This window comes from Eretmochelys imbricata, chromosome 2 (assembly GCF_965152235.1).
Source record: "Eretmochelys imbricata isolate rEreImb1 chromosome 2, rEreImb1.hap1, whole genome shotgun sequence".
Lineage (NCBI taxonomy): Eukaryota > Metazoa > Chordata > Testudines > Cheloniidae > Eretmochelys > Eretmochelys imbricata.
The window spans coordinates 103313235-103325000 of NC_135573.1; the positions used below are offsets into that span (position 1 = coordinate 103313235).

The 11766-nt window shown below is 37.1% G+C and overlaps 1 protein-coding gene across 1 annotated transcript in view; it reads left to right on the top strand.

The window, feature by feature from the left end:
- The first annotated feature begins 364 nt into the window (after nucleotides 1-364).
- The window catches only part of SALL3 (spalt like transcription factor 3), a 20315-nt gene continuing 8913 nt past the window's right edge, over nucleotides 365-11766 (top strand). The window contains exon 1 of the mRNA XM_077809088.1: nucleotides 365-443. Coding sequence (XP_077665214.1) covers nucleotides 365-443 — 79 coding nt within the window. The remainder of the gene's footprint in view (nucleotides 444-11766) is intronic.

Genomic DNA, 11766 nt, shown 5'->3' on the forward strand with positions numbered 1-11766 from the left:
GGCTAATTGCTGAGCCCCGTCCCTCATTTACATATGCAGCCTGAGTCCGCTGGAGCCGGGCCAATCCGCGCTCGCCCCCAGCACCATTAATCGCCATGCATTATTCACAATCATAATTACCGAGCCCCATGCGCGATCCGCGCAGCCGCCCCAGCTCGCAGCGCACGCCCCACAGCACCGCGCACACCCCGCCCGGCTAATCCCCCCGCTCGCTCAGTTTGTTTGTTTCGTCCCCCCCCCCCCCAGCTACCAACTCGACTTTTTCTTTGCGATCAATTATTTCCAGCCCCCTCCCTCCGGCTACCCCCCCTCCTCCCGCTGATGCCTCTGCAAAAAGCAGCATCCAGAAGCCGCAGTTAGCAGCATGTCTCGGCGAAAGCAAGCGAAGCCCCAGCATCTCAAGTCGGACGAGGAGCTGCAGGCGGAGGTAGTTTCTGAGCACGGTAAGGGGCTGCTCCGTGTGTCTCTGGCTCTGTGCGTCTGTGATGGTGGTGGGGGAGGGGGCGCGGGTATTTATTTATTTTCATCGCGGGCCACGGCTCGTTCCCCGTGCTGCACAGAGTGGGGATTAGGGCCGCTCGGGGGAGACACAGCGGAAAAGAAAAGTTAACAGTTCCGCCAAGTTCCCCCCCCCCCCCCACACACACACACAGGAAACCATCCCTCCCATCGACGCCCTGCTGGCCCTGGCGGCGTTTTCATCAGCGCTGGACTTGGCGCGGGAGGGGGCTGAGTCCTCTGGGTTGCCCCGGGCTGTGGGAGCTGCGCGAGGCAGAGGGGTTGGCACCCGGGAGGCGAGCTCTCCTCCCCCTTCCCAGCTGGGTTTAGTTGCTCGCTCTCGCACGCCCTGGCGTAGTTTCAGCCGAAGAAATGCCCCCCCCCATCTCCTCCGCCCCATCTCCTCCCTCCGAAGCAGGGAAGTTGGGAGCCGCTCAGCTGCCGGGGCTCTGCTGCGGGGGCCGCAGAACGAGCCGCACAGGGCAGCTCCGCCGGGCTGGGATGCGCAGCAGCGCCAGGGGGGCTCGGAGCAGCCCGGCTCCAGCCACACTCCCAGCAAACCGGGCCAGCGCGCTCGGTCCCCGTCCTCCCCCCCCCACCCCGAGCCCTCTTCAAGACGGCGGGGCTGCTGAGGGGCCCCCCATTGCCAAAGTGCCCGCCCCCCACTTTCTAGGTGGGAAGGCTTTGCCTTCCTGCACCTCTGACTCCTCCCCCGCAGGCCGAAGGGGGCTTTGGGGAGCAGGGGGGGTGGGTACAGCCCCTAGGGGTGTAGGGGACGTTGACATAAAGGGGAAGTTGGCTGGATGGGGGAGCAGAGTTTGTCTGGAGGAGCCTGGGCGGTCTTGTACCTTTCCTCCTTGCTGGCTTTTCTCCCCATCTCAGTTCAGTTCTTCTGGGTTCGTCTCTGATTAATACTAGTCCTAATGACTACAAACGATCACTGCCACCATCGTCTTTCACAGCAGCCACATGGAGTGGGGAAGGTTTATTTTTCCCACCCATCCGCCATGAGTTCCCCCCCCACCCCACGCCCCCCACACACAGAGGCACATATGCCTAGTTTAATATAGCTAGAGTGCTCAAACTGCCAGTAAACAAGTGTCCCGGGGTGCAGTGATCCCTTTCCCCCGCCCCTACAATAACATTTATAAAATGGGGTTTCAGGCTTTTTAAAAATAGAATTAACTGTGTTGATTAGAAGTAAAATTTGCAAAGGCATCCTACAGCCCTCACTTTTCCTTGGGTAGGTTCAGGGCTTCCACTGGAAAGTTTTCTTTTCCTTCTTCCATATAATTTATCTTTTTAGTTTCTTGCATAATCAGTCAGTGAGACACTTTTTCTAGACTCCCTCATTCCTTTATTTTACCAGAACAACATGCAAAAAGCCACACTGCTTTATTTGTGCCTCAAAACTGGAATTACTTACAAGTTGCGTGTGGGGGAGGGAGGGAAGGGATGAAAGTTGGAGCCTAAGGAGGATTTGGACTATGGTATCAGAACTTCACAACTTTGAAGCTTGAAGTGTGAATCTACTTCATCAGGTTAAAACATCTGTCAGATTGGCAAATCTTCAAACCCAGGACTGCCACCACCTCTCTTTCTCCTTCCCATGGTATTTTTTGGGGGTGGGAGGAGGTTGCTTTCGACTGTTCAGGGAAGGAAAGAGAAGGGGCCGCTAACCACTTCTGGAAACGCCTTTTGGATACTGATAGTAAGAGACAGACAGGGAAATGCTGCTTTCTGTCACACCTGAAGAAGAAAACATTGTGTGTTTTTATTTTACTTTAGTTTAAGCATAGCAGTGACAGTGCAGAATTAAAGTGAAATTATTTGTCATTGTGGAAACAAGATTAATCAAACAGTGTCTGTTGGCAGGGTTCTTGGTTTAAGAATTTCTCATTTACAAACTTTTACATGTTCAGCATCCATTTTAGTACCGGGGGGAAAACACTGCATTGCCTCATTATGTCACTTCTGGTGAGTTAATATATTGAAGAAAATTCTTAAACTATTTTTGTTTTGCTTTGTTTCGGGAGTCTTATCTATGTAGCCATGTCACCCGAGATTAGAACAGGAGATATGCTAAAAAGAAACGCTTGCATATGGTGGGTAGATTAAGGACAAAGAATCTTTTTGTCATGGAAATATATTTTTTTGGTTTTGTTTTGTTTACTTCATCACATAGAATTTCTCACACTTGGTTTGTTTTGTATTGCCCTCAATGACTACATGATCAAATGAATGGATTTATTTCTGCCGAATGAGAAAGACAGTCTTTCCATCAAAAGGACTACATTGCATCCCAGTGAGGAATTTTAAAGCGTTATTATTGTGGTCCCTGAATAGCTCAAAATCGGCTTTCACAGCAGCCCTAAAATGCAACAATGTAAATACTTCTCAGCCTTAGAAGGCTGTTATCAAAATGTGTTGTGTCCCCTTTTATTAAAACATATTTAAATTAATGGAATGAAACCCCGTGTAGTTAACAATAAAAGAGCTGGAGCCCTGTTATTGGTTTTTCACTTTCATTTCAGAAATGTGAACAAGGTGAACTTAGTAGTGTAAACAAGATGACGGATATGTAGTGCACATTTGTATAGTGTAAATTATTTGTACTTTATCATACAAAATACAAATATTGCTACTTTTAAAACAATTTAAAAGATCAAATATATTTAGGTGCACAAAGAAGATCTTAGAATTAAAACATGTCTTTCAAGTCAGTGCTTTTCATTTCCATTCACAGTTGTAATCAAGATATTGCCACAGTTCCTGAACATATTTTGCAACAGGCCAAAAATAGTCAGTCCAGGACAGAACAGAGGAGGAGTCATTTTGCAGTTTTGAGGGTGTGTGGGGGGGGGGGAGGGTTAAAGCAAAGAAAGTAATAATGCTTTTATATTACCTGTATCCTTTTACATATTTTTAGAGTATTTACACTCTGTGATAGAAATTATTGATAACCCAATATTAAGTTGAGGAAGCTTATTTATTTAATGTAAGCATATATTTAATAGCATTATCAAAATATATTTTCATTAAGTGAAGCATTTTAAGTGAATGTTCTATAGGTATATTACTTATAATTACAAATGAACAGTAGCAAAAGGAAACCTGCCAGTTTGGAAAACAGAATGGAAGATAAACAGCAGGCTGTATTTAAAGTTATATAGAGGCCAGTCAACTTAGGTGGCAATGTTACAATGGAAGCTTTAGAATTGTAGTAAATAATTTTTGAAGTCAGTTTGGATGACAGCATAATGCAGCTGAGTTCAACAACAGAACAGTCTCAGTATGGGAAGTCTGGTGAGAAAGTGTTTGAAATCTGAAGATAATTGACAATGTCATGAGCTACAAATTTACATTCAGAAAATCATTTTAAATGATTTTTTAATGTGGAAAGGTAAAATATGCCTTTTGTAAATGGGAAAAGAAATGTTGGCAAACAACTAGTAATTATAGATTGCTTTGCCAGATATATTGTAGAATAATGAACAAAAAGATATTTATTCACACAACATTTTAAGGATGCCATATTAAAACAAAATGATGGAAATCATTTACAAAGAGCGACAGAAGACCCGGAAAAACTGTTGTTGATATAAAACGCAATATGCTCTTCTTTTTTAAGAAAAAATGATTTCAGATGTTAGTGTTTTAAATTTCTAGCATTTCTGTTTTTCCTAAATCAACAGATTTTTGATCATTCAAAATTATATTCTACTAAAGAAAAGAGAAATATTACATGTATTTTGACTCAGATTAATTCATGTTACTAGTGAAGAGCATGAGCTTAGCATTTTTAAAGTAGGAATAATTAAACAAAGTTTTTATAATGTTAAAGTGATTCCAGTGTTGCTGTTCTAAAGTTCTAGAAAGAGTAACTATGGCAATTGATGCTTTGGACTGTTTTCATTCTAAGCTAATGGCTGAGATGTGTTATTGTTTGTTTTGAGAGGAAAGGAATACCTTAAAGGAAGCAAGTAATGGCAATCTTTGAATATGATTTTTGCAACCTAATATCTATTTAAAATGCTGCATATAATTACATTGAAGTGTTTTCTTTTCTTTTTCTTTTTTTTTACATTTGCAAAATGCATAATACATTCTAATGGCTGTATCTTTTGAATGCTGGTGAACAAGAATTACATTCTGTATATTTTAACATCTACTAGCTGAAATAATACAGTGTTCTTTTGAAATCATATATATATATATATAATTACACCAATTCTGTGTAATCAATTTTCTTTAAAAAAATATTTGATATATGTGTGTATATAAATTAAACACACACCCTACAAGCATAGGAATATATCTGCATTAAAAATATAAGAAAACAAACAACCAAAAAATAACCCCAAAAAATAACCAGATTTTGCAAACACTCTTTTTGAAGCAGCAACACCAGAGATTGCTTATTTAGTTTGAAAAATAATATCTTAAGGTAAAATAGAAGTATTGCTGATTAATTGCCACTTTAATGAGAGAGGATAATTGAGATTGTTTGCTGAAGTTCTTTTGGAATTCTTGTACATAATTCATCTACGAACTTTGCAGCTTATATATTTGTAGATAATTTTGATTCTCTTCAAAGAGAACAAAGGAAAGTGTATGGATTAACATCAGGAATTATTTAACAAGTTGATTGTTGTATGCAAGATAATGGTAAAAGAAGGCAAAAGTGGATCAGATTTCATTTTGTGCTGCTAATCTGAGAAGTTTTACCATTGAGCTTGAGGTGGTCATATGGATATTTTCTTTTCTTTGAGAAATCTTCAAAGGTACTACGCTGACTTCTGTATAATAAATATCAGCAGGATACTAATACCTTTAATTGTAAATGTTGATAACTTGTACTTTCTAAAATACTTGAAAAAAATTCATTTGAGAAGCTAGTATTCAAGTTTCTTTTTAAATAAGAATTTATTTAAAAAAGAAAAAACTCAAACAAATGTCCATAAATTCTACTTCTGAAAAATAATTTAAGTCCTGATTTTTAGGGGGTTGTTTTTCTTCTTTTTTTGGTTGGGTTTATTTGTTTTTTGTTTTTGTCCTCCCCTTCCCCATATGATTTGCTGACTGATTGCCAAGCGGGGACAAGCATAATCTGTAGACTGTCCATTGACTCAGGAGGTGAGTCAGTTAGTTTTGCTGATAATAGAACAGGTCTGGTATGATATTAAAATAGTTCAGTTCTGACATATTTTATACGAAATAAAGCATGCATGAAACACTTCAACCAGAATATTTTGTCTGTAAGCTGACAGTAATGTTCTATAAACTTTTCAGAGGAAGTAGTGTTAAATCTAGTTATAATTCTACATTTTTGTTGAACAGTACATGTCAATGAAGAGGGCCAAAATGCTGCTTGCTTTACCCTCGCAAAACCTCCCACTAAATTTTATAGGAGTTTTCCATGATTAAATTGAGCAAGGTTTAAACCATAATGTACTTTTAGGGTTATGTTTAAGTGGCGTTCTGTTACAGATGGTTTCCTTTTTTGGAGGGGGGGAGGAATATTGGAAATTGGAAAAGCTAGAAAAATCATGCCATAAATGAATTATAGAAAACATAAACTCGTGAAATTTTAAAATAATTATTTTAAATAACTGAGCTAAACAAGACTGGACTCTAGGTTTTTGTTTTGTTCTAATTTACTATGCACAATATTAGTACACACACACAACATTCAAACCAGATTTTTTTCTAATTTTCTCAGTGTTGACTTTGTTAATATTGTGCCTTCTCCTTCCCCGCAAAAAAATCAAAACTCTTGGGGTTGGAAAATACACCAATAAATAATACTTCTGACAAAGTCAATAGAACGTCTAAATATTTTACAATGTATGCCTGTCTTTTTCAATCCACACTTAAACAGGTTAATTTTTGTGTTCAAGACCACCCCTTCTGTGTTTTCTGTGTATTAGTGTCCAGTGTACTATAGAAAGTCTCTTTGGTCTCAGTGAAAAGGTGGGATTGCACGGAGTGCCAACAAGCTTCCAAAGGACTCTCCCTGAGGGTGGGTAGTTAGAAGTGCTTTAACAAGGCTTGCTGATTTAACCTTTGCCTGCTTTGCCCTGCCAGGGGTGGCCACTAGATGTCAAGCTCATAATACAATTAGTACATCTGTGCAGTTGACCTTGGCAGTACGGCTTACCACTGTTCTGTTAAGTGTTAACACTGAATTTGAGTGTTAACTAGAGATCCCTGTGAGTTTGCTACATGCTGTACAACTTATCAAATGCCCATCTAGTTCAGGACAAGTGTTTACAGTTCTCAAAGAAGGAAAAAGGTTTCCTTTTGTGCGGCCTTGCATCTTGAACTTCTTAATTAACCCTGCATGTGCCATAGCACTTTTGTTTCAATTAATCAAAACAGCCTTATTATTCACTATTTCAAGAGAACTCTCCAAAAAGCTCTGTTTGGTAATTCCATTGTATGATTTTATATCTATGTAGTAATATGTTTCATAAACTGCGTATGACTAGCAGTAATAGGTTTGTTTAGTTTTTTGTGCAGCTTTAGTTATCCAACACAACACTGCAGTACAGGGAATGGCAAATGAGCAAAATGACTGAGCTACATAATTAGCAGTGAATTACTTATACTTCGGTCCTACAGACACTTGTGCACGTGAGTAACTTTTTACTCACAGAAGTAGTCTCATTGACTTAAATGTTTGTGTGTTCATTCCTCTTGTGCATAAGCCTTTGCAGGATTGGGCTCGTAATTGGCTTCTCATATTTGTGGTCCTGTAAACACAAACTGGCCATTCTTCCAGTATTTGTTCAGTCATTGGTCTGTTTTGTTTTGCAGAGTTAGGCAGTCTAAAATTACATTTATGTAGTTTAAGACTTAGTTAATCATCAACTTTCTGAAACAAGGAAATTATGTAAAACCCTGGTGTTTTATTTAATTATTTAGCCTTATTTGATTTTGTACTTTCTGTTTCATTACTGGCTAAGTTAGAGTTATCAGCCTTGAAACTGTAAGGATTCCTAATAAAAAAATATTCTGTTTAAAAAAAAAGTGAGCATGTTCATGTATATTGAATTATACAAATGTATTTTCTATAAATATAAAATGTGATATCAGCCAACTGAATAGCTTATTATATATGGTCTTGAAACATAACAAATATCTTATTATTTGGTACAATATCTTGCACAGATATTCGGAACCAATTGTGAATGTTGCATTCCTTCCACATCTGCATGCATACATAATGGCACCAGTGTTTTAGATAACTAGTGCTTCATTGCACAAATTAGAAACTGCAAATGTTTTAAACAGAAGACAGTTAGTGACTGTGCCACAGGTGGCTGTTACTTAACAAATTCTGAGATTTAGGCCACTGAATAGATTAAGCTACGTGTGCCAGGTCAGTACAAGTTTTTGCATAGCAAGAGTGCCCTCCACTGTTCAAATCCATATTAACAGCTTTTGTGGTCTGTGAAAAAGGACAGAAAAATTTTCTATTGAGCCAGGAATTTCTTCTCCATTGTTAAACACAGTAGGGGTCTCTATTTGTCTCCTCCTGTTTCACAGCTTGGGCTCAGTATGTGATAATTCATCTTTCTTTATGGGATTTAGAGCTATCATAAAGAGTTAAAAAGAATTAATTTGCAAGAAAATAAATCTCTTCTAACAATTTAAGCAAACTTTTTAAATGCTTTGTACATTTTAGGAGATAAAGCAAAAGTAGTAATATTGCTTTCAAGGATCAATCAATTGTAAGGTTACTGGCTCATGGGAAAGTTAATATTTTTGGAAGAAAATAAAATTGTTTTTTATATATGTTTAACAAATAAAAATTGTGCTTGAAAAAATGTTTATCTACTCTGACAAAATGAATTATAAGTATTTGTCCAATTCTCTATTTCACCAATCTTTAGTAATTGGGAAGCATATTTATAAGATCTTTTGCCACAGATACAAACAAAACTGCTAAGAGCTGCTGTTTGAAATAGCTATTAGATTTGCACGCAAGAGATTTCTACATCTAGTTTCATGATTAGAGGACATTTTTATCTTTACCTGATGTAACATTCTGGTATGGGGGAGGTAATTCGTCTTCTGCTGAAACTTCTTTATAGTTCCTATCGTGCTTCAGAAAGAAAGGTTGGTAGTTTAAACTTCATACATTAGAAATACATATACTTTTTAAAACGATTAAAGATTTTCTGTTATTAAACTCTGTACCTGATTCACAGATAAGAGATTTTCCAGATTTTTCATTGCCATTATTTTTAATATTACGTGTGATCTGAAAAGTTTTAGAAAATACTTTGTTTGACAAATTTCTTGGACCTTTCACGATCTATTTCTTTGGTTATAAAACTTTAAGTAACACGTTAACTTTTGAAAGTATACTAATCCTAAAAAATGAGTGTTTTCTCTTACTTTCATTGTTTTATCTAATTCTCTTGTGAACGTATGTACAATTATGAAGCACATAATTTAAGGCTTTTATGATGCCACTTGAACAAAAATGGATAGTAAAACATTGCATTGCCAGAGAACATTACTTTAGATTGTAAGGATCGCTATCTAATATAATCAAAAAGGTGCTTTACAATCATTTATATGCAAAACTAGAATTGATTTTTTAAAATAATAATCATAAAAACAAAACAGAAACCAAGCTAAAACAGAGTGAAACAGTTTTGGCTCCTTTCATATTGTAAAACTGTTCGTCCTAAGAAAAATGGCCTTTAGCTAACAGTCAGCATACATTAAGGAATTATTCTTATGAGACTGAAATATTTAATTTAAGCCCATTTCATAGCAGTGAATGGTATTTAGTATCTCTGAAACATCCACTTGTTATCTTTTCTCTCACAGGTATTGAAAAAACTTTAGCTTTCCAGTAGCATATAAGAGAATGTCCTGCTGTAAAATATAAGACTCTTGAAATAGGGTCTACAAACCCTATGTATCTATACATAGGGTTTATAGCTGTGCCAGTTTTTTCCTAACTTTACATGTTTCCTCATGTTAACTGGAAGAGTCACTGTACCATTTAAGCCATTTGCCCACCCTCTGTTCCTCTCAGACTACAAGAAAGAAGATTAACATTGTATTCCATATAGAGATGCATTGCTTGAAGCATGAACAGCATTTGATGAGTACAGTTAGTGACACCAGTAAAGTAGAATTCTCTCCACATCAACATCTTGTACCTCCCAAATAGTGCCAATAGAGCACACTAAGTAATGCGAGCTATTACAATAACAAAAATGACTTCCACAAAACATCTTCAAATAAATGAACATGAAAAATTCAAATAAAGGGCCCAACCCTCAGCTGGTGCAAATTGGCATCCATCTATTGAAGTCAATGCAGCTACAGTGATATTTACACTACCTGAAGATCTGGCCCTAAGTATCTTTGTGGATGTGTTGGCTAAAAATTTTCACTGTTTTTCATACGGTAACCCTCATCCCTTGACTATTAGCAGCTTCAATACCTGTTAGTTGTTGAATTGCTAATGAGAAAAATCAAATAATTGAGAAGTTAATGGCTCAAACCCTGAAATCCAAACTCAGGCAAAATTCATATTCAACTCCTGTTGTTTCAGTAACAACTACAGGATGTCTACAAGATTAAGCAGTTACTCTATTAACTAAAAAAAACCTCCATGTAAAACTTCATTGTAGTAGCACTTTCATTATCTAATCGTTGTTTTCAGCAGAAATAAAAATGATAAAATACTGCATTATTTAATTAATTTAATCACTTTTATTTTAGTACATGGAAGAGTGAAGGCAAGTTGTAAAACATAAAGCAAATGTGAAATAAATTATTAAAGTATTCCACCAGCAGTGCAAGTCCAGACTCATATGAAAAACAACTTCTTGGCTTAAATCTATGACAGATGTAAAAGGTTGAAGAGCCTGGAATATGATAAAATGGTGAGATGAATTCCCTCTAACCTATACAGCTATTCATATAAGTGTGATGCTAGAATTTTATCAGACAGCAAAATATACTGTTTCTGATAAATATGGGCAACATGGAGCAATCTACTTTTCAGCAGAAGTCCCCATTGAAATCAATGGGGAGTTATGTTTAAAAATAAATCAGTGGCACGATATAGCACTTTTTTGTTTTGTTTTTTAAATTAATAATTAAAATTGAAAGTGGTGTAGGAAGCTAAGTGCAAAATATATCAGCATACATTTCATTCCAGTGACTGCTTTTTTCTTTTCTTTTTTTTTTTTTAAGAATAGTTAGAACTCACCACTTTCACTTAACGTCGTTCTTTTTCAAAGTGTCTGTATGAGGCCTGATCTTAAAAACTGTTCCTTGCATGAATAGCCCAATTTACTTCAATGGAATTCCTTGCATAAGTAAGGGCTTACTCACTCAAGTAAGGGCTTGCAGAATTGGGGGCATAGTCTATAATTCTGTAAAGAATCTCAGCACTCACAGAAGGCGCTGTACAATTAATAAATAATGTCTGTATGTCAGATTAATGTTTCCTACAATTAATGACATCTGTTTGCTTGCCAGTATAGAAAGTGAAGCTTTGGGAAGGTTATTAGTATTTTTGTTCTTTTTTAAAAAAAACGTATTTCATAAAAAATATCAAAATGATCTCTTCTAGATCAGGGACATTGGTTGGATTTTTGTGTGTTTTGGAGTTTATTTTAAAAAAAGCTACTTTCTACATTGCTTTTAAAAAATACTATTTTAGAAAGTGATTTATTTTTTAAAAAGAGATGAATGTACCTGGTTCTATAGTTTGAAAAGTATTCTGGATATTTATATTCCTGTTGTTTTACTGGAGGGGAATCTGAAAGGCAGAGTCATTCCCCAGTCTTTAAGGGCCCAAACCTACTCCCACGGAACTCAGTGGGAGGCTTGCCATCAACTTCAGTGGGAGCAAGAGTGGGCTCTAATAGTCTAACTATAGTGTTTTATTACATTTCATATTTTAAGTTGAGGGGCGCACTTGAAATGTAAAACATTGCTTTTCTTGAGCTGTGCATTAGTGTAACAGGTTAGTTATAGCACTGATATATTATAGAGATCCATGTTGATAGTCTCTCATGATAATGTGTGCAGTGGCTTAGGCATCCATTGAAAGCTCATCTACCTATATTTCTTAGTTATCACATATCTAAATCACAAGACTGTCTCTAATTTAGAAAAAAAATGTTTTGAAATAATGAGAATACTTTTGAATTTGGATTTAATGATTATTGTACCTTGTCTGAAATAATTACATGGTTTATATTTGAGCAGTTCATTCTAGATAAG